This window comes from Pocillopora damicornis, chromosome 5, assembly GCF_964200805.1.
Source record: "Pocillopora damicornis chromosome 5, jaPocDami1.2, whole genome shotgun sequence".
Taxonomy (NCBI): domain Eukaryota; kingdom Metazoa; phylum Cnidaria; class Anthozoa; order Scleractinia; family Pocilloporidae; genus Pocillopora; species Pocillopora damicornis.
This window is the reverse complement of record NC_142674.1, coordinates 937,013-960,569: the sequence shown is the minus strand read 5'-3', so window position 1 is coordinate 960,569 and position 23,557 is coordinate 937,013. Positions and strand designations below refer to the sequence as shown.

Here is a 23,557-nt window from a genome sequence, read left to right as displayed (position 1 = left end):
GATTTGCAGGAGGTAACACAAGCATTTTACTTCAAATCAGGGAACCCATGCTAGGTCCTGAATTACAAGAGATCAACAGGAAAGGTCCTAAAGATAGGGATCCCAAAGTTAAGGCACTCTTAAATCATGGAACCTGAACAAGGTACACAGCCGGGTAACCCATACAGCTGGGCTAAATCAGGATATGTCCATGTCCTTCCAATGCACCAAAACCTTCCCCCAGCAACCTGTGGGGGTTGCGCTTCATACCTTGGACTTTAGAAATTTGACAAACGGCCTTCCTAGGGAGTGGGTTATTTGAACCTTGTGTGAGTGGGGTTGAAAATTTGAACTAGAAGTGTCACAAGTCTTTCCAGGAGAAAACACACGTTTAATTTTTTGACATGGTCAAGGTTAAAGGCAAAGTCTGGGGTGGTGGGGGCTGTAGGAGGGGGGAGAGGGGGTTCAAATTGATTGCCATATAAGCTTCCAGGAAAGGAGATTTACAGCTGTACTGAGATGTTGCTAGGTAAAACTCTTCGACTTGCTTGAAACTTTTTAGGAAGCGTTAAGCCCGTTAAAGATTGTTACAGGCAAGTACATCTTTAACCCCGTTTCTGACGTTGTTTACAATGTTAAGATGTTACTCATGAGACTGCATGGCTAGATTACAATGGCTGCTGCTGTCTTAGCATTGGTGAGATGGACTAAGATAGCTGTGGATGAATGTCTTAAGTTATCAACAGGGACAAAACTAGGAGTGTTCTGGAGCGCCATGATCATCATCCCTCATTCCCCTTTTTTGAAATAATCATCTTCAATGCAAATAGATTAAGAAGGATGGTAAATTTTTAGCTCGGCTAAGAAATAGAGAAATATTTTTTTCGACTTGTCACAAGTTTGGGACAAAGAAAACATTCTAAGTCCCTATCTTCGGATTCCGCGCCCTGATGCTCTAGAACTGAGCCTCCTATGACGAGCAAGGCCATTACGGAGGTCAGAGGTTAGATTCATCATGGGACGTGCTAGCAGCTACAACAACCACCAGCGATCTGGGGAGTGGGCCCGAATTTGTGCGTCACTGGCTACGCCCACTTTCGTTTAAAATTTTGATCAAATTCCTTTCCCTCGTGTGCGCGCTCGCCACCGTCGGGAAGGTGCATCGGCGAAGGAAGTTACCGCGCACATGTAAAGATACGTTTTCAAAATAATGGGTCAAGGGGGAACTGGACAATGAACTATATAGCCGCTTTTTGCCTTGCGCACAACTGTCTTTCTTTGAATTGTCGACTTGATAAAACTACTCCTCGGAGCAGTAAGAAGGAAACAGAAAAATGATCTAAATTGTCTCTGCAAATAATGAGAAGACACACAGGGCTTGCACTGTAAGTATCCCGGAGAGCTCCATACAATTCCTTAATACAATTCCTTATAATAAAATTATAAGGAATTGTATGGAGCTTTTTTAGCGTTAGTCGAGGCGTGGAGGGTGTTGTCACGTACGATCCTTGCGAGGTGTTTTTCCCGACGCTCTTCTGACAGAAGAACGTCGCGTAATGAAAGCAAACCAGAAACGATGGAAGAGCAACTCGGGCTCTCACATATCATCAAGTTCATTAAAACGAGCATTGAATTTCCTGCACATCAACAAGCCTTTCTTTTATACTTTTACACCGATCACGAGCTCATTTGTGTTTCGGAAATAGATCAATTAGCTACATAATGATGGCGGAATTTGTGAAGGAATTTGAAGATGAAGAAGAACGAAAAGAGCGAGCTATTAAATCACGAAAAAACACTCCAGAAGAAAGAAACAGACAGAGAAAAGAATGGAGAAAGAGGAAACAAGGGAAGCATATGCCGAATTCAACGAATAAAAATGTTGAACTACAATCACTCAACCGCGAAGCGAATGAGTTGGTGCCTTGTACTTCTGAGGCTAAGGAAACGAAACTGCCTCCTTCGGACCAACATTTTGAGCCACAAAATGTCAAGAAACCCCATATCCTCGCGCTTAAACCAGGCAGTGAAGAGATGAAAGAGGCCTTGGGTGGTTGTTCAAGAGCTGCTAAGATGATTCAAATGGCTGTTGGTGCCGACGCAGTTGTCTCGCAGAAACCTCGTGGGAAACGTCATCAAACCTTTTTAATTGGAAAAAAAACCACAAATGACCCCAAATCCTAAAACACGGAACGGATGCCAGGGCATGTTGCACAAATTTCGTACAAAGACACCAAGCGCTTAGCTCATTTATCCTCACGACGATAACGCGCGTGACTAAAATTAAGTGTCACTAATTTTTTTTCTTTTACTGAGTGGTATAAATAATAATGAACCATTATGCATGAAAGATAGCTGCGTTTTCGCGTTGTAAACCTGTTTAGCTACCTTTTGTTATGCAAAATTTGCCATGAGTTTGTCGCGGCATAAAAAGTCGCACAGCATGTGGAAACCAACTCGACATACCACACTACAATAAACAATTATAACTTTGATACGTTTCCTGGTCACGTCTGCATTGATTTATTGAAACAATAATATCTCATATGCTTGTAAATGTGAGAACATTACAGGAACGTTTTCAGGCTTCTCAAAATATGACAACGTTCAGCCCAAGCTCCAAACTTAGACTAGCGTAAGAAAGTTAGCAGAAGGAAGCCGTCAAGAAGAATTTGAAGAAGGGAGCGAAGTCGAAAAACAAATATTCAAGCATCATTGCACACGGTTCCATGCACACAGCTTGAAACCTAACGATATGTTCACTTTTATTCCCATGGAGTATTTTTGCCTCTTTGAGGAAAAGACGCTTTTCCTTCTCGTCCTCACCTTACAGTTTTTTGATAACGACCTTCTCAGAATTGTTTCTCGCCACAAAAACCAAACCATAGGATCCTCGACCGATAGCCTCTTCTTTGTCTCGCAACTGCTTCCACTCGAATAATGGTAAACCACGACAATCCAAAGATCCGTCGGAATTACACTTCCCTTTCAGAAAGGGCAATTTAAACGCCATAGAGTTGACGATTTGCAATTTGTTGAGGAACAGAAGAAATCCGCTGAACGAATTGGTGAAATAGCCTCTTTTTTGTTTAGAAAGTTTATTTCTTCAGCTGATATGTAAGCCGTAAATTTCACAGTAGGATGGTGGTGTTTTGGACACCAGGTCGCGAAGAAATTCTTCAAATTCTTCTTGACGGCTTCCTTCTTCTAACTTTCTTTTGTCTTTTCACGCCATGAGAAATTCCCACGCGCGTGACACCCTGCAAACCTCTCTTCAACTAGTGTTACTCAAATCCCAAAACTTATTCGTGGCTCGTAACGAGGGCTTGCTCTCACGCTAGTCTAAGTTTGGAGCTGGGGCTGATAGCTGCGTTTTCGCGTTGTAAACCTGTTTAGTTACCTTTTGTTAAGCAAAATTTGCCATGAAACCAAACTCGACATACCACATTACAATAAACAATTGTAACTTTGATACGTTTCCTGGTCACGTCTGTATTGATTTATTGAAACAATAACGTCTCATATGCTTGTAAATGTGAGAACATCACAGGAACGTTTTCAGGCTTCTCAAAATATGACAACGTTCAGCCCAAGCTCCAAACTTAGACTAGCGTGAGAGCAAGCCCTCGTTACGAGCCACGAATAAGTTTTGGGATTTGAGTAACACTAGTTGAAGAGAGGTTTGCAGGGTGTCACGCGCGTGGGAATTTCTCATGGCGTGAAAAGACAAAAGAAAGTTAGAAGAAGGAAGCCGTCAAGAAGAATTTGAAGAATTTCTTCGCGACCTGGTGTCCAAAACACCACCATCCTACTGTGAAATTTACGGCTTACATATCAGCTGAAGAAATAAACTTTCTAAACAAAAAAGAGGCTATTTCACCAATTCGTTCAGCGGATTTCTTCTGTTCCTCAACAAATTGCAAATCGTCAACTCTATGGCGTTTAAATTGCCCTTTCTGAAAGGGAAGTGTAATTCAGACGGATCTTTGGATTGTCATGGTTTACCATTATTCGAGTGGAAGCAGTTGCGAGACAAAGAAGAGGCTATCGGTCGAGGATCCTATGGTTTGGTTTTTGTGGCGAGAAACAATTCTGAGAAGGTCGTTATCAAAAAACTGTAAGGTGAGGACGAGAAGGAAAAGCGTCTTTTCCTCAAAGAGGCAAAAATACTCCATGGGAATAAAAGTGAACATATCGTTAGGTTTCAAGCTGTGTGCATGGAACCGTGTGCAATGATGCTTGAATATTTGTTTTTCGACTTCGCTCCCTTCTTCAAATTCTTCTTGACGGCTTCCTTCTGCTAACTTTCTTACGCTAGTCTAAGTTTGGAGCTTGGGCTGAACGTTGTCATATTTTGAGAAGCCTGAAAACGTTCCTGTAATGTTCTCACATTTACAAGCATATGAGATATTATTGTTTCAATAAATCAATGCAGACGTGACCAGGAAACGTATCAAAGTTATAATTGTTTATTGCAGTGTGGTATGTCGAGTTGGTTTCCACATGCTGTGCGACTTTTTATGCCGCGACAAACTCATGGCAAATTTTGCATAACAAAAGGTAGCTAAACAGGTTTACAACGCGAAAACGCAGCTATCTTTCATGCATAATGGTTCATTATTATTTATACCACTCAGTAAAAGAAAAAAAATTAGTGACACTTAATTTTAGTCACGCGCGTTATCGTCGTGAGGATAAATGAGCTAAGCGCTTGGTGTCTTTGTACGAAATTTGTGCAACATGCCCTGGCATCCGTTCCGTGTTTTAGGATTTGGGGTCATTTTCCGCCGTTCCGTGCTTTAGGATTTGGGATCATTTTCCGCCGTTGCGTGCTTTAGGATTTGGGGTCATTTTCCGGCCTTCCGTGCTCTAGGATTTGGGGTCATTTTCCGCCGTTGCGTGCTTTAGGATTTGGGGTCATTTTCCGCCGTTCCGTGCTTTAGGATTTGGGGTCATTTTCCGCCGTTGCGTGCTTTAAGATTTGGGGTCATTTTCCGCCGTTCCGTGCTTTAGGATTTGGGGTCATTTTCCGCCGTTCCGTGCTTTAGGATTTGGGGTCATTTTCCGCCATTCCGGCTTTTAGGGTCGCCCGTACTAGAACGGCCCTCAGCCTCTGGGGAATTCAGCCCAGTTCTTATTGACTTTGGAAAGAGCCTTAAGGTTTCATCTGTTACGTTGTACTGCAGAAACGGCACCGTTATGAAATGCAAAGGGAAAAGTTATTTAGCCCCTGAGGTTGTTAGTGAACGACTCTATGGCGTTGCCAGTGACATTTTTTCATTGGGAAGAATGCTTAAGGCGATATCGTCTTTGTTGGGTTTTTATGAAAGGGTCCGAGAATTGGTTAAAATGTCAACCAGAGATAAGCCGTCAGAGAGACCTAGCCTTTATGCTTTCTCTCGTAAGATTGCTGATGTTAAATTTTAGGTGTAGTATTTTCCAAGTCAGCAGACCTAATATCAGATAGAATCGCATCATAGCATAAAATCTCGCCTTCTGATTGGTTGACGAGGCGAGTTGTTTAGCGGGGCTAAGTGATATTGTTTCGCATCCACGTATACATAACAAATATAAGTAATGCTGTTTTCTTTTTATCTTGTTTTTATTCAAATATGTGATTCAAGGAAAATCCATTACTTGGCTCGTGAATTCCGCGTTAAATTGCACTTAAAAACCGATATCGCACTCATCGCTTCGCGTATCGCTTTTCGCGTGCAATTAAATGCGGAATTCCCTCGTCAAGTAATGAATCTCCCTACAATAGTTTCATTCAAGGTTTAGTTACTACAATTTCAGCGATTTTAAAATGAAGGACAACTTCTTCCCCATGATTCTGCCGCAAGAAATAGTTTATGACCCAGCTTACGTGAATAAGAACCTACTGACAACAGGATAATTGTAAATCATTTTTTATCAGTTTATTACCCTTAACGTGTGAACTACATCCGATTTTGAGGGGACAAAACGGCTTTCTAATGACTGCTGGAAGGGAGAAAATATATTTCTTAATTGGGTGTAATTCCGTGGCACATTCAGTTTTTTGGCGATCGCTGCCAAAAAGCTGTAATGTCGTCTCAAAATCGGAGCAATTTTGTCCGTTTATGCCGGACAAAATTAGGCATAACAGCGCTGGTCAAAAATAAAATATATCGTACCAAAAAGTATCATAGTAACATCTTTGTGTAATTGTTTTATTCCGCCACGTTATTGAAAGAAGGACATTTTCTGGCTTTTAAAAATTGCTCATTTAAATAAATATAACGCAAGAGGAGTAGCGGTACAAAAATAGTCAAGGTGCAATCGAATCGAAAAAAGCAGATCTAACGCAAGAAAAACAATAGTGAATAGTGAATAGTGACTTTATGCGTGACTTGCACAACTTCTTGAAAAAGACATGTAGCTCATCCAACTTGCCTTGCCACTGAACAAGGCGAGGCTCCATGTCAGCTTTAATATCTGCAAAATAGCCAAAACCTGAAATAAGACCTGAGAAAGACTGTAATGAGAGGCCCTATATGTTATCACATCATTCAAATAACTGTTGCAAGTAAACATTTTGTTTTCCTTGGGTAAATATTTTTGAGGAATTAAAAACAAAAAGCTCCTTTTGATGTGGCTAAATATCATTTAGGCAAAGTTAAACTGGAGCAAAGCTGGTCAGTGGGTTCACACTAACCTTTAAGGTACCAGCTCCTAAGCTCATCATTAGCAATAAGTTTAATTATTTTAATATTTTCCAAACTCATTTTCCAAAATTTTTATATTTCAGCATAAAACACTCAATAAAGTCATATTATAGTATGGTAAACCTTCTTTAGCCAGTGAGAAAAAATCAGAACTTGTAACCTGTCGTGACCGGAAGCGAGTTCTGTTACCTTTTATGTTACGTGATTGTAAAAATAGGCTATTCGTCTTGAGAAAAGAAAAGATAGAATTACAGATAAGATCGATTTAGGAGAGAATACCACGACGTGTACCGACAAAGTAAAAAAAATAAAAAATCTGGTGAAAATCTTCAGACGCGTGAGTTTCCTTTGTCGGCGAGCACCATTTCCCGACATAACCAAAGAAAAAACAAAGTGTTATTACTACTGTTGTTCTACAAACCTGAGCCTTCCAAATCAATTATCTCAGTATGTGTACCAAAATCTCTTACAAAAGTGCCCTTGCTTAAAGCTCCTGAAAAGTACTAAACATTTGGAAAAATGCATTAATTACATAACATTGTGCTACCATACTACTTGAAGAAATGTTCCCTCACACCAATTTCATTGTCTTAAAGAGAATGTCTGCATGTCTTTATGATACTTAAAGGACAGCACTTTCTAGAAAAAACTGAACTGGGTTACAGTCACTCATTAGCAACACTAGGTTACACTACACCCATGGATGTGCCACCTAAAGTGCAGCCTACGTTAATTACCTTTAACTAAATAAGACACTGGGTTACACAGCACCTATGGGTGTGCCACCTAAAGTGCAGCCAAAGGAAGTTACCTTTACTAAATACAACACTGGGCTACACTGCACCCATGGGTATGCCACCTAACGTGCAGCCTATGTTAATTACCTTTAACTAAATAAAACATTAGGTTATACTGCACCCATGGGTGTGCCACCTAAAGTGCAGCCTATGTTAGTTACCGTTTACTAAAGAAAACACTGGGTTACACTGCACCTATGGGTGTGCCACCTAAAGTGCAGCCTATGTTAATTACCTTTAACTAAATAAAACACTAGGTTACACTGCACCCATGGATGTGCCACCTAAAGTGCAGCCTATGTTAGTTACCGTTTACTAAAGAAAACACTGGGTTACACTGCACCCATGGGTGTGCCACCTAAAGTGCAGCCTATGTTAATTACCTTTAACTAAATAAAACACTAGGTTACACTGCACCCATGGATGTGCCACCTAAAGTGCAGCCTATGTTAGTTACCGTTTACTAAAGAAAACACTGGGTTACACTGCACCTATGGGTGTGCCACCTAAAGTGCAGCCTACAGTAGTTACCTTTAACTAAATAAAACACTGGGTTACACTGCACCCATGGGTGTGCCACTTAAAATGCAGCCTATGTTAGTTACCTTGAACTAAAGAAAACACTGGGTTACACTGCACCTATGGGTGTACCACCTAAATGCAGCCAAAGTAAGTTTCCTTTAACTAAAGAAAACAATGGGTTAAACTGCACCCATGGTTGTGCCACCTAAAGTGCAGCCTATGTTAGTTACCTTTAACTAAATACAACACTGGGCTACACTACACCCATGGGTGTGCCACCTAAAGTGCAGCCTATGTTAATTACCTTTAACTAAATAAAACACTAGGTTATACTGCACCCATGGGTGTGCCACCTAAAGTGCAGCCTATGTTAATTACCTTTACCTAAATAAAACATTAGGTTATACTGCACCCATGGGTGTGCCACCTAAAGTGCAGCCTATGTTAGTTACCGTTTACTAAAGAAAACACTGGGTTACACTGCACCCATGGGTGTGCCACCTAAAGTGCAGCCTATGTTAATTACCTTTAACTAAATAAAACACTAGGTTACACTGCACCCATGGGTGTGCCACCTAAAGTGCAGCCTATGTTAGTTACTGTTTACTAAAGAAAACACTGGATTACACTGCACCTATGGGTGTGCCACCTAACGTGCAGCCTATGTTAGTTACCTTTAACTAAATTAAACACTGGGTTACACTGCACCCATGGGTGTACCACCTAAAGTGCAGCCTATGTTAGTTACCTTGAACTAAATTAAACACTGGGTTACACTGCACCTATGGATCTCTAACTATAGAAAATTCTGTGTTACTCTACCCTTTAAGGTGTGTTAAAAAACAGAATCAGACATGCTAAAATTAAACAATGGTTCACACTTCAATCCTGAGCTCACCTATATTCCTACATGCAGTAGCTTTCAGTTAATGGAGCTCCATTAATTTCAAGCTGCTGTGTGATGGAATTAGTCATAAGATGGGCAAATTACATAGGAGACTGTAGCAATTAAAGAAATACTCACAGAGGTATTTGATTCCTAAAGCGCACTCCGACGGATCGTCTGGACGCTGTATGAACTCAATGAATACACATTACCAATGATCTTGACTACATGATGTTAAATCAAGTTGCAAGTATAAAAATAATAGTTGCTTCTTACTAACATCAACACGAGCCTGGTAAAATGTAACTCTGTTAAGGATCAAATTTTTTGCCATGTTCACATCTTCATATGGCTTCTTGAATTTATCCAGTGGTAGGGCAAGTTCTACAATTTCTTCAAGGTGTTGAAGGATTTCCCGATCTGTTGGACCTGAAACACAACAGCATGAGAGTAAATTAAAAAAGAAAAAAAAAAGATTTTACCTAAGACCTATGGAAAACATCTCTTGAAAACATTATTTTAGGAAATGTCTTACCAGACATTGAACTGACATGGATATTCTGCTTTGTAATAGCAGACTGTTGATCTGACTTCTTCTTTACTGAGATGCGATCGCCATGAAATGACTCTGGGCCATAGTTTTTCAAGGCAGCATTGGCCTCTGCTAGGGAATCTACCCTGTATGCAAGAAGACCATTGGATGCCAACAACTGTTCAGTGTTGCGCATCTCCATATGGAGAGCACAAAGTTGAATGTTGCAAAGCTCTTCGTCCAAAAGAAAAACCAGATCATCTCATATACCAGTTGATCTACAAGACAATTTCAAAGAATGATTGATTTTCTGAAGCAATGAATTATTTCATGTTTTTCTCTAAAAATGTTTTTCTTTTTCTTTTTCAATTACCAAACTATGAGTACTCCTTTCCTGACAGTATGAAAACAATTTTTGGCAACCTTCCAAGTTTGGCAAAAGATCCTGAATGAGGATTTTAGTTTACTAGCAACAATTTTAAAAAAAACCCCAAACTACACACTTAATTTCCGTTCATGCTTTAGTACAAGTCATTTACCCATGGCTTACAAAATTCATTTTGTTATGTAACAGTAACAAAATCCCCTTTATGTGTTTGAATGTAATTTAATATGACAATGATCAAATGCCTACACACCTTCCCATGTTGCATTTGCTTCTGAGGCAATCCAGGCATGTCTCATCTGGAGCAACATCATGGCATTTGCAACCCTGACAAAAACAGGCACACTATCAAATAATTTGTAATATTATAATTTCAGATAGAACTACACATTTATCATGCTTCCGATTATCTTCTTCAGAGTTCATGCAGATTTTTGGATCCAAAATTCAAGACTTTTCCCAGACTTTTTTTCCAAAACATCAATTTATTTTTCCAGACTGAAGATGGTCAAATAGGTGATCAATAGAGATCTTGAAAAATGCAGAAACCAAGCTTCTTTCATGATGCACTGCAAATGTACAATAACCATGGTGCAATTGTGAAACTTCTCATTCTGTGATTGAATGTCTTAGCTACAGGCGAGATTGAATTGACCACAGGGGAAAAAAATGAACTTATTAAGCACTTTTTGTAGCTATAAAAAAAACTCCAGACTTGAACTATTTTTCTAGACATTATCTTCAATTTCAAGACTCTTTCCAGGTCTGGAAAATCAAGACTTTTCCAAGAATTTATGACTCTGTGTGAGCCCTGTTCTTTTTACAGTACATGTATTCATACTTTCAGTGATTTTGAAATGTTTTAAAAGCAGAATGACCTTTAGAGAAGTACTTTACAACTTTTTTTGACTGAATTAAAGCTACTTGATGTTTCTATCACTCACTAATTATTTTCCCAAATATTGGTAAAGATCAAAGTCATCTGAAATCACTGTAAAAAAAGTTGATGAACTGATGCAGCACTTTTATGTACCTCAACTTTAACAGCACAAGTTGCAGTTGCCCCATACTAATTTCTATATCATTTGAGTACTTTACCCTGATAGCATTGCAGATGAAACAGAACTTGACACTGACACCTCTACCACCTAACATGAATGAAGCATTCATCTTCTTCACCAAAAGAAGTACCAAGGTCTTGTAGTCCAGTACAACTAAGTTTGATAACAGAAATGGGAAAGCAAAAGTTAACATGCTAAACTTTCCAGGAAATTAATCTCTAATGTATCTAAAGAAAAGGGTAGTCAAATCAATTTCTGACGTAAAATAGTAATAAATTCCAGGTTTTATTTCTTGCTGCTGCGGTTAAACCTTGAACATGTTTTACAATATAAAAAACTCTTAATTTACTATAGTTTGACTACTGCTTCAATCTAGTTCTAGTCAGACTACCAACTGGGTAGAAACACAATAAGTTGCTATAAATAGTATCATGAACAAGAAGTTGACTTTTAAAGCAAATTCCAAGACTAACATTGATTCTTACCCAGAAATTCAACGGTGTAATGTCTACCATCAACTGTCATTCCTTTTTCCTTTAATATTTTCTTCTGGTGGTTGATGTCCTCAAAAAGAATCTTGAGGTTGTCTCTGTCAACAAACAAAAACCAAAAATCTATACAGTCATTATTAAATTTAGTGCATTAAAGCCAAATTAGGGATATTGATATCGATCCACTTAGATCTCAGAGTGGATGCATGACCTGGTGATATTGCAACTGAGTGGGGCTTACAAAAATCTGTCATTGTGTTATTTAAGTTAAATGCACATACAACCACAAGCATATTCCAGCCAGAAGGTAGTAAAGAGTTCAAGCAAGTTGCAATTCACAAACCTGTCTTCTTTACAGTTGGCAATTGTCAATGTGTAGACTGATTTTGCACTTTGCTGGCTATATACAGCACCATCACGGGGAACAATTCCAAACAACATATGAGCTCTACCTGCAAAACAATTTTTTACACTAAATCAGTCAAGACAAAAACTGCACCCTTCACCAACCCATTTCACCTTACACATTATTATAATGACCACCTTCCATACAAAGAACTGCTTGCAAGGCCAAAAAAATTTAACAGTTATAGTTATTTTGATTTGGAAGTACAACACACACACACACACAAAAAAAATATGTGGATGATTATCATACGGCTTCCAGCATATTTCACCAGCTGAAAAAGAGCTTACCACTGGCTGAAATTGCTCTGGAAAACAGACCTAGGGTAATTTTGAAGACGCAGTTGAGTAAAACGCCCGCTTAAGTAATAAAAAAAGCCTGCTTATCTTTTCCTGGACAAGGCTTCGTTTACGAGAATAACTGAATAAAACAAAAGAAAGAGCTGCTATAAACATTGAGGCTCGCGATGGAATAGTTCTTTTTTTGTTCTTTTATTCCCTTAGCCGGGGCGCCAAGTATGAATATTAATATACCGACGTAAGACCAACGTAACTAAACATCTTACCCCCGTCCTTCTGAGCCCTGTGATAAATGTTTATCACGGATTGCCACGTTTTCGAAGAAACTCTCGCCATCGCCTGGAAAAGGACAAGCTTCCAATCAGGAACTCTCAGGCACGCCACGTACTTCGACATTGTGTCGTCGCCAACTAGCTCTTCCACACTCCTCTTTACTCCCATTTTTACAGCCATCTCTTCGACAATTTCATTGACGATGGCCTTCGCTTCTGGGTCGCCAAATGCGCACATCGAAAGCACCATCGTCAAACTTTCCCTGTTTCTTTCGCACACGTTATGCATGTCCTTGATGACGCGACTGCTTCGCTGCTTCATCAACAGCACCTTTTCTGGAGTATCCAAATCTTCCTTTTCGCTGATCTCCTTTAGATTTGGGGAAACATTCTTTTTTTCAGCTCTTTGCGAGTTTCCACTGTTTGGGGGTGTCATGGCCACAGATGATGTCTTGTTCGTTGGTGTCGTTGGCATTTCCAAGCATCGTGAAGCACGTGGTCGTTCTTTGTTTGCTTGGCCTTCATTTTCTTCGTCGATAGACATTTTACTGAGATATACTGAGTTCAGCAAATCTCTCAGCTGCGAAATGAACTCAGAGCTTTCTGAAGAGGAACGGCGAAGCAGAGTGGTTATCAACCCAAACGAGGAACAGACAATTTCCGTTGCATTAGAGGACTTCTTGTTCGAGTAATGGTGGCCATCTAGCAGCCGAATGTGGGCACTGTCGATTCTTTGAAAATCGCTTGGAAAACTGGCGACAACAGGCGACCGCTTAAAGTATTGCGTCGGCGTTGATCCACAAACTTTCGAACTTAGAATGAACTAAGTCAATTGTGGACTTAATTCAGGGCTGATGACCGGAGTGAAGGGCGAGAAACCCTTCCTAGGTGCCATCTCTACTGCTACTGAATCACGCGTTTGAAATACGAAACTGCAAAGAAGAGATAGGCGGGCAAAAACCATGACATTCGAATATCGACATAGTAACATTATCCAGCTGCTAACTCGAGAGTGTTGATAATTTAAGTTAGTCGGCCCATGACATATTTAATGAGATTAAATCAAATTAACTTCGGGATTATCACACCTGAAAAAGACGAGCCCAGCGGGCTTAATACTTACAGTGCAAAGCACTTGTGTCTTCTCATGGTGAAGAGAAAAAAACTTTTAATAAATGTTTGAGCCATAACTGAGAATCTGATACTTTCGTCATTTTTCCCCCAGCTGGATCCCGCCCAAGGTTTCCTTAAGGCCTATTTACACGGCAAGACTTTGTCGCATGCGACAAGCTTACGACAGGCCTACGACATGACTTAAGAGTCGTAAGCGAGTTGTAGGTTTGATTTACACGAAACAATTCGTGTCATAAGCCTATCGTAAGCTTGTCGCATGCGACAAAGTCGTACCGTGTAAATAGGCCCTTACCCTTACAGTAACCTCGAACCCAGATCCTACCGTTTGACTGTAACTGCTTGGCCGTGGAAGGTCTGGGTACAAGACTTTCCCACCCCACCCAATCACCCTCTCCAACCGACTCCTTACAAGGTACGTATATGTCCATCTTAGGGATTTTACGGAATACTCGCTCTAACACAAACTAGATGGAGGGAATCGAATGCCTGTTAACCCTTTGACCCGTAAGAGTGACCAGCATCAAATTTCTCCTTACAATATCGCCCCTGAATCAAGCATTAAGATTACGAGAATAAAAGATATGATCACTAACTAAATAGGAGCTCTTGATAGTTGAATTGAGCCGGCTAGGATTAATTTTGCTAGTGACTGAGTGATTGAAAAGAGGTGCTGAGTTGAAACTTCAGTTCTTGAGGTAAAATAAGTTATTTTCTCGTAACGTGGTAGGCCTGTGGCAGCTGCATATTCCTCTCTGAACAATATGTGTTTCTTCTGTACTGCTGCTAATTCCATCCCATCCACCCTTGAACACCAAGATGTATTTTGTGCTCCTCCCTTTTAAAAACTTTGCCACAAAAATAAAATAATTTGTTATTATATTAGGATGATATCCTCAGATCCACGAATATGTCAATTCTCATCACTTGTTTGCAATGTAATAAAGAAACTGTGGTGCTGCGTCGGTAAGAGGTAGTCCAAGATAATTCGCGAGTTTTTATAATGTAAATTGGCCACCGTGGACTCACAGTTCTAAAGCTGACGTTTCGTGCGTTAGCTCTTCGTCAGAGCAAAGTTAGTCGATTATTCTTATATCATAAAATTAAACTTGTTTTGAGTCCAAGTCCATTGATTCTTTTTGTTTTATATTGTATTTCCTTTGATTTATGGCTATTTTTTCACTTCGTGTTTCCTCATCTCGCCTGATCAGCGGCTATTTTATAAAAAATTAGCAGATTCTTTAAACGATAGGATGCCCACGTGTTTCCGCGTTTAACATCGCTGATAATCTTTTGTTTTCAGTGGTCAAACCGCATGACGAGCCAGAGCAAACCGGATGTTAAAAAATTCGTGGGGTTTGGTTGCTATGGTGTGACGTCATGATCCGGCTCAGTAGCTATCATCGCTTTCGATTTGTGGTTTCAACAGGGGGGCGTTCGGTGATTACCTTAACACCGTTGTGTACAGCCTCCAATGGCGTCAATCCTGTTTATTTTGAGGGGCTGGATTTTTCTTTTGACTTTTCTTGAGGTTGAATTTCAGACATTCTCATTTCGATCAGGTGCTGTGCGGCATGGATGCCTTCGATATTCGAAGAGCTGAATTGCTGCACTCCACGAGCGATTCGAGGGACTGGTATCTCCTGAATTCCAAAATATGCGGCATTCCTGTAGGAAAATTCATGTCGAGTAGCCCTTTGGTGTCAAGCTTTCCAAAAGAATTTAACACAGTGCAACTCTCGAATCTTAAAAATGGCGGGCACTTGGATCGACGACTAGTTCACAAAGAAGAGGTATTCATAGCCTCTTCTTTCGGCGTTGTTTCCGCGATACTTCGGCAAAAACTAAAAGCGGGCGAAGAAGAAAAGTACAGTTGGTTGGTTGATGGCATCAACAGCCTAAATATTGGCCAAGATAATGAAGATTGCCAAACAGCGACTGACACACGTGACAACAACAAGGACAAAATTCATGACCCTGTACAAACAGTATTTGGAGTCGATTCAAGGTCAGCCATATCCATAGAGGATATCGAGAAGAGTCAAGATGAAAATCTTAAGCTTAAGGCTGAACTTGAAGTTGTGCTTTCCCAGTTAGAGGCCCTTCGAGATGAGGTGAGAAACGGCGGTCAATCGACGCTGAGCTCAGGCACACAGGACCCGGCAAAGAACAACCCGGACAGTACAGTACAAGCGATATGTGGACCTTGATCGGCGATGTTTGCGATAAGTTCCAGGTGTCTCTTGCATCTTTATTCGCCGATCAGGTGGACCAGAATGTTGAAGTGGCTAAAGTGATGAGCGATATCGCAGAACAGCTGCTGAGAAAAAAAGACCCGAAGCAAGCCCTGGAAGCAATTGACTGACTTAGTGTGATAAGGAAAGTAAACAATATTGTCGCACATGAAAAGTAACTAAGGAATGTTACCAAAGAACAATGCACGAGTAAGAAAAGTCTGGTTCACTTTTCATTTTTTCAGCAGATCTACTAGTTCATTATCTGGATTGAAATCATTGCGTTACATAAACTTTTAAGCCTAAGCTTCAGTTACGAGATCTTCCTTTTTCAGCATAAATTTTTGATTTCTTCAGAATACCAGTAGAGACACTCAAATGTTATATGTCCTCTCTGGTTCAACCAGGTTGAAGTCCTGGCATAGTTGTATGCCTGAGTGCTTCTGGGATATATAACATAATAAGTATTTTGGTTCGCACATGGTAAATCGAAGTTCTAGTGAGTGTTATATATCCTCTTTGGTTCACCCAGGTTGAAGTCCTGGTATAATTGTATGCCTGAGTGCTTCTGGGATATATAACATGAGCAGTACTTTTGGTTCGCACATGGTATCGAAGTTCTAGCAAGTGTTATATATCCTCTCTGGTTCACCCAGGTTGAAGTCCTGGCATAATTGTATGCCTGAGTGCTTCTGGGATATATAACATAATAAGTACTTTGGTTCGAACATGATTTTGAAGTTCTAGCAAGTGTAATATATCCTCTTTGGTTCACCCAGGTTGAAGTCCTGGCATAGTTGTATGCCTGAGTGCTGTCGGAGACTTTGATTCGTGCGTGACACATGTCAGATGATGAGTGCGAACACTATGGACATTGAATGGTTTACATAATTAACGCAACCTTGAATGACCCTTTTAAATCAGTACTCGGCAACAACCAATCAAAATGTAGAAAATATCGTATAAAAGAGTGATTTCTTACAAATTTTGCAGAGTAGCTTTTTACACACCTGATGTAAATAAGCGAATACGAGAGCGAAATAAAACAGTTTAATTGAGTCTCGTTCGTCAGAGTTCTATCCCTAGTAAACAGGACAAAGTTTACAAAACGTGGCACCTCCGGCAACGCGACAATTCTGAAGGATAACAGTAAGGACAACTGTTGTGAGTATAATTTTAGTCCTGATTTTCCGCCCGTGCGAAGATTGCGGAGATGGAAGCGACTGAAGCGAATCTAGATATCAAAGTAACACAGCTTAAAATGAGCATTGGTAAAACGAACACCATCGTAGAAACAGGGAAGTCAGAAGCGATCGAAAGACATTTGTCCACCCTGCGGTCCCTCAGTAAAGAACTAAATCGAATGCGGATAGAAGTAGAAGCGACAAAACTAGGTGCGAAAGAAGAAATTGCCGACATCGAGGCGTGGAACAGCGGAATCGACGCACAACTGGAAAAAGCGGATTGCGAAGTGGATAAAATGTGCACGTGGATCGACGACCGCAAAAGAGAAGCAGAAGCAATTGTCAAGCAAGAAGAACTTAAGTTTCACAAAGCGAAGATAGAGATGCAGGCAGAAATCCAAGTTGAGCCACCCCCCCAACAAGCGACGACGACGCCAAGCGACATACAAGCCAAGCTGCCTAAACTGATGATAACGAAGTTTGACGGTACCTATATGGACTGGCCACGATTTTGGGGACAGTTCACAGAAGCAATCGATAAAACGGGCGCTCAACCGATCACGAAATTTACCTACCTTCGAGAACTACTGGATGTCAAAGTGAAAAGAGCAATAGAGGCGTTGCCCTTCACGGCTGAGGGATACAATCGGGCGAAGAGTATCCTAAGCGAGAGGTTCGGAAAGGAGTCGACAGAAATCGTCAAAGCTTACATCAGAGAGATTCTGGATCTCCCCTCAATATCAAGCCCAAACCCGAGAAAAATTGGTGAATTTAGCGAAAAGCTAACGTACTGTGTGCAAGCTCTGCAGACACTAAACAAACTGGAACAAGTCAATGGGGCGGTGTCTATGACACTAGACAAATTGCCAGCGATCCGCGGAGATCTCGTCCGGACCGACCCCGACTGGGAAAGCTGGGACTTTGCAAAACTTTCGGAAGCAGTTCGATTGTGGACCAGGAGAAATCCAATAGATATAAACCAGCGTGAGCGTGAGCAAGAACAGCAATCAACAAAACGGAACTTACGCCAGCAAGCAAGAATTTACCACACACGTCGGGACGCCGATGGTAAACCCCGCTGTTTGCCTTGCGTTTACTGCGGCGAAGATCACAAAGCCATCGAATGTACAAGAGTGACACATGTCGCTGATCGCAGACAAATTTTATTAAATAAGCGTTTATGTTTCAATTGTGTGTCTGGGAACCACCGCGCGTTCTATTGTCCGAGCAAATCAGCCTGTCAACGCTGCCATAAGCGTCACCACACGTCGATTTGTGACACACCAAACCCGACAAGCCAAGTTAACCAGCCACCAGCACATGGGGTCGCTTTGACAACAAACCAAACTGGGGAGGGTCTGTTCCCAGTAGTCATCATAGAGGTCAACGGAATTAAATGCAGAGCGCTTATCGATTCTGGAGCCGGCAGTTCGTACGTGTCGGCAAAGCTGATCGAACTACTTCGCTTAAAGCCAACCGATGTCCAGACAAAAACGATCGATATGCTGATGTCCTCTAAAATTGCCAAACTTGAAGTCTATGATCTCGAATTAAGATCTGTCAACCATCAATTTTCGCTGTCCGTCAAAGCTACCAAAGTGAACAAGACAGAGTTGTTGTCTATTGAAAACCCTAATTATCGCACGCTAATTGAGAAGCACCCACACTTGAAAGGCGTAAATGTTTACGATGATGACACAAAAGCGTCTCTTCCGGTTCACGTAGTGCTTGGCAGTGGGGAGTACGCCAGAATTAAAACGGAAACAAAGCCAAGAATTGGACAAGAGAATGACCCTATCGCAGAACTCACCAAATTCGGATGGTTTCTGATGTCCCCGGGAAAGGAGTTTGACAAAAACACCATGCTTCTCACCCAGACAAGTCAAAGCAACTACGAAGATCTGTGCAGATTGGACGTCTTGGGATTGCGTGATATAGCAGATCATGACCAGTCGATGGTATTTGATGAGTTTAAGGAACGCCTAACACGCTCGCCAGAAGGCTGGTACGAGACCACCCTCCCATGGAAAGCTAACCACGCAGAACTGCCCTCAAACAAGGAAGGTAGCTTAAAACGACTCAAGAACCTCAGTAGAAAACTTCAACGCGAGGAACTGACGGCTCAATACGACGCGATAATTCAAGAACAGCTGGCAGAAGGCGTTATCGAAAAGGCACCCCCTGTTTCACAGCCACAGAAAGAGTTCTACATCCCTCACAAGAGCGTGATTCGCAAGTCCGCTGAAACTACAAAGATGCGGATCGTCTATGACGCCTCTGCCCGAGCGACACCCGATTCACCATCACTGAATGACTGTCTGTACCCAGGGCCTACGCTACAAAACAAACTATGGGACGTTCTAATTCAGCAGAGAGCCTACCCAGTTGTCCTAGCGGGAGACATTAAGAAAGCCTTCTTACAAATCCGAATTCACGAGAGTGAACGAGATGCCCTCCGTTTTCACTGGCAGACAGATTCGGACTCAGAAGTGCAGACATTCCGGTTCACGAGAGTACTCTTTGGACTCGCCCCCTCACCCTTTCTACTAGGTGGGGTTCTTGAATGCCATCTCGATACCTGGGCGGAGAAATACCCGGAGGAGGTAGAGCGGCTACGCCGAAGTTTCTACGTAGACGACCTGTTGACAGGCGGTCAAGACGTACAGCAAGCAAAAGCACGAAAGGAGGTGACGCAAAAAATTATGAAGGATGCCACATTTGAGTTACACAAATGGCACTCGAATCATGCACAGCTGGAAGATGACACCCAACCTGCACAAAGAGAGGAAGTTTCCCAGCCTACTTTACGTAAAAACAGCGCCCAAGCCACATCAAGCGAAGATCAGTCTTATGCAAAACAACAGTTACTAGTCAAGCCAAGTGAGTCAAAGCTATTGGGCGTAAAATGGGACAAATTCGAAGATACTATCGCCGTGCAGTTCCCAAGCGCGAGTAGTGCACCGACAAAACGTGAAGTACTGGCCAAACTAGCGAAAGTGTACGACCCCCTTGGCTTAGCGTCCCCCATTACACTGCAAGGGAAGCAAATCTACCGAGAAGCGTGCGACTGCAAAGTATCATGGGACGCACCTATCCCAGAGAATCTGAAAATACGCTGGCAAAGGTGGGAGCAGTCACTTCCGGCGGAAGTAACCACTCAAAGACCCTTAGCACCTTATCAACAACCAGTCATCTCCGCTGAGCTGCATGTGTTTGGGGATGCGTCAACTTATGGGGTTGGAGCAGTGGTGTATTCAGTCGTACGCCAAGAAGATGGAATCACTCAAACCCTGGTTGTAGCAAAAGCAAGATTAGCCAAGAGAGAACTAACCGTCCCCAGGTTGGAGTTAGTCAGCGCTCACATGGCTACCAATTTAGTCATCAACGTAAGAAACGCTCTAAAAGAACTACCCGAACCCATGATCTACGGTTGGCTGGACAGCACCGTCGCCCTCCACTGGATTGTAGGAAATGGTCAGTACCGACAGTTCGTCTCTAACCGCGTGCAAAAAATAAGACAATACCCACAGATCCAGTGGAGACACGTGCCCACTACCGATAACCCAGCGGACCTGGCGAGTCGAGGAGGCCAGGTAACCAACGCAGAGCTTTGGTGGAATGGCCCAGCGTGGCTACGTAATCCTGAAATGTGGCCAGAGAACCCGGTTACCGTGAAATCCGAAACCTCAGAAGAAGAGGCAAAAGTCATCCGAGAAGTGCTAAGCCTAGCAAATGAGAAACCTGAACAAGAACGGAACGTGTTCGACGAACTCCTAGAACGCCATGATTTACGCCGAGCTCTTCGCATCCAAGCTTGGGTGCGACGGTTCACCACTCACAGGGTGCGCAAGGGACCTCTTACTAGCGAAGACATTCAAGAGACCAAGAACTGGTGGATAGAAAGAGTCCAGTCTCAAGATTTACAGAAACCGCACTTTGAACAGACCAGGCAGAAACTCAACCTCGTTTCCAATGCAGATAGAATTCTCGAATGTCATGGGAGAATTCAAGGAAAATACCCAGTGTACCTGCCAGCAGACGCCGTGTTTACGAGGAAGCTTGTACAGAGGATTCATGTCGAAACCTTACATGGAGGTGTGGCCCTTACCATGGCAGCGATTCGTGAACAGTACTGGATCCCAACCCTGAGACAGCTAGTGAAGTCTGTGCGATCTGCTTGTTGGGGCTGTAAACGTTTCATAGCTTCACCCTTAACAGTACCACCCCCTGGACTACTGCCTACAGACCGTACAGATGGTGGAACAGCCTTCGAAGTTATTGGCACGGATTTTGCTGGTCCTATCAAGTATAAACAACGCAAGAAGGGCGAGGAGAAAGCTTACTTGGTTATCTTCACGTGTAGCCTGTCCAGAGCCGTGCACCTAGAATTATTGTCTAGTCTAGAGACAAGCAATTTTATTACCTGTCTTAAACGCCTCATCGCTCGCCGCGGCAGACCGCGCGTTATCTACTCAGACAATGGAGGCACCTTTATCAAGGCTGCGAAGTGGCTTCGCCAATTGCGAGGAGATGAGCGCCTCCAAAGTCTCCTTGAAGATTACGACATAACCTGGAAATTTAACTTAAGCCGGGCTCCTTGGTGGGGAGGTCAATTCGAGCGGTTGATTGGAGTCGTAAAGTCCGCCATGTACAAAATCATTGGGGGAGGTGTACTTACCTGGACTGAGCTGAGCGAGGTACTGCTCGACGTGGAAACACAAATCAATCGACGTCCATTAAGTTATGTAGAAGATGATGTCGAGCTACCAACACTTACACCGTCAACATTCCAGTTTCAGCGAACGAGTCAGCTGCCAGAAGAGAAAACAGGGAGGATCAAAGACCTGGACCTACGCAAACGCGCTAAATACCTCAGGAACTGCAAGAACAATCTCTGGAGGCGGTGGCAGAGAGAATATTTAACAGCTTTAAGGGAGCGGCACAACCTGACACACAAAGCGACCAAATTTCAGCCAAATGTTGGAGATGTCGTAACTATAAAGACCGAAAACAAGAATCGTGGGAGTTGGCCACTGGCGATAGTAAACAAAACCTATCCCGGGAAGGACGGAATCATCCGCGCAGTTCAACTCAAGACAGCAAACGGCATGTTAGAGAGGCCTGTTCAACACCTGTACCCTCTTGAGCTAAACTGCGACCAGGCCTGTGAGACACATGCAGACACTCCCACAGCAGATTTGAACCCAAACGCACTAGTTTTCAGGCCGAGACGGGATGCTGCAGTTGCTGCCAGAGCCCGAATCCAGGACCTTGCTGAAGATGAACAATGAATCACAATTTCCTTTTCACTAAACTTCAAAATTGTGAACTTAATTGAAACGTTTGATTTATAGAGGACTTTTTCGTTTAGTTGAATTCGTTAAGTCTCCAAGGTGAATGCACCCTTGCACGCAATGTTGCATGGGGGAGTGTGTCGGAGACTTTGATTCGTGCGTGACACATGTCAGATGATGAGTGCGAACACTATGGACATTGAATGGTTTACATAATTAACGCAACCTTGAATGACCCTTTTAAATCAGTACTCGGCAACAACCAATCAAAATGTAGAAAATATCGTATAAAAGAGTGATTTCTTACAAATTTTGCAGAGTAGCTTTTTACACACCTGATGTAAATAAGCGAATACGAGAGCGAAATAAAACAGTTTAATTGAGTCTCGTTCGTCAGAGTTCTATCCCTAGTAAACAGGACAAAGTTTACAAAAAGTGCTTCTGGGATATATAACATAATAAGTATTTTGGTTTGCACAAGATATTGAAGTTCTAGCAAGTGTTATATATCCTCTTTGGTTCACCCAAGTTGAAGTCCTGGCATAATTGTATGCCTGAGTGCTTCTGGGATATATAACATAATAAGTACTTTGGTTCGCACATGGTTTTGAAGTTCTAGCAAGTGTTATATATCCTCTTTGGTTCACCCAAGTTGAAGTCCTGGCATAGTTGTATGCCTGAGTGCTTCTGGGATATATAGCATAATAAGTATTTTGGTTCGCGTGTGTTGGGTAAGACATGGTTATAGCCAACTTCAATCCTCTGGTTGGCTATCCACCAGCTCATATCCAATGCGTACTCGTGGAATAATTGTTAAGTATTTCTGTTAGATTATGGTATGGGAGAACCTGGAAAATGATGTTATTCCCTCACGATGCTACCTTTCATTACTATTATCAGAATACCCTTTCCATCGTAGCGGCTATTCGGCTATTTTTTTAACGTAAGAATACCCTCTTTCAATGAACAAACAAATAATTGTTCAATAAGTTCCAAATTTATTCATCATCCAATTTTTCTTTTTTTTTTTCGGGGGGGGGGGATCATTTCAAATAATATGGAATTGTAATACGGAAACGTGGTGCCGAAAACAAAAAGCAAAAGGGGGCGAGAACCAATGATTAAAAAAAAAAAAAGCCGTAGCGTACTTATTCAACTTATGTAGTTCGGTCGATTAACACACTCGCAGGCATTCCTACTGATCGATAACGTTACCAAGTGTTTTCACTTCGCGTGTGAAAGCTTGCCTCAGTGGGAACTTTAGCATCATATAGTGGGTGGGAGAGAGCGGGCTTTGGATGTGTCCTATTTCAGTCGTGTACTGGTTGAAATAAAAGAAAATGCAGTATGATAGACGGCTGGCTTTTAAAATATAAAGTGTTGCGACTTCAGCCTGGG

At 41.9% G+C, this 23,557-nt stretch overlaps 2 protein-coding genes and 1 pseudogene across 7 annotated transcripts; 2 read left to right on the top strand and 1 right to left on the bottom strand.

Moving 5' to 3' along the window:
* Positions 1–5,562: 5,562 nt before the first annotated feature.
* On the bottom strand, positions 5,563–13,464 carry LOC149044660 (uncharacterized). 5 transcript variants are annotated; one of them, XR_016187314.1, is made up of 9 exons: positions 13,440–13,464; positions 12,311–13,248; positions 11,683–11,791; positions 11,334–11,437; positions 10,886–11,001; positions 10,041–10,114; positions 9,009–9,299; positions 7,044–7,168; positions 5,563–6,825 (listed from the first exon to the last, which is right to left on the bottom strand). XR_016187314.1 is itself a non-coding variant. In XM_089208344.1 (7 exons), exons 2-7 carry the CDS (start codon positions 12,858–12,860, stop codon positions 9,266–9,268), a joined length of 987 nt encoding a protein of 328 aa, XP_089064470.1. In that variant the 5' UTR covers positions 12,861–13,248; positions 13,440–13,464; the 3' UTR covers positions 8,970–9,265. The 5 variants fall into 5 exon arrangements, 3 of the variants coding, with proteins under 3 accessions (XP_089064470.1, XP_089064471.1, XP_089064469.1); XR_016187313.1 differs by having other exon boundaries at positions 5,563–6,435; positions 7,087–7,168; XM_089208344.1 differs by lacking the exons at positions 5,563–6,825; positions 7,044–7,168 and having other exon boundaries at positions 8,970–9,299.
* Positions 13,465–14,787: 1,323 nt separating this feature from the next.
* On the top strand, positions 14,788–16,740 carry LOC149044659 (uncharacterized; annotated as a pseudogene).
* A 141-nt stretch (positions 16,741–16,881) lies between these two features.
* Positions 16,882–22,543, top strand: LOC149044658 (uncharacterized). 2 transcript variants are annotated; one of them, XM_089205815.1, is made up of 2 exons: positions 16,882–21,562; positions 21,665–22,543. In XM_089205815.1, the coding sequence occupies exons 1-2, from the start codon at positions 16,895–16,897 to the stop codon at positions 22,154–22,156; spliced, it is 5,160 nt and encodes a 1,719-aa protein (XP_089061941.1). In that variant the 5' UTR covers positions 16,882–16,894; the 3' UTR covers positions 22,157–22,543. The 2 variants fall into 2 exon arrangements, with proteins under 2 accessions (XP_089061941.1, XP_089061940.1); XM_089205814.1 differs by having other exon boundaries at positions 16,882–22,543.
* Positions 22,544–23,557: the final 1,014 nt, after the last annotated feature.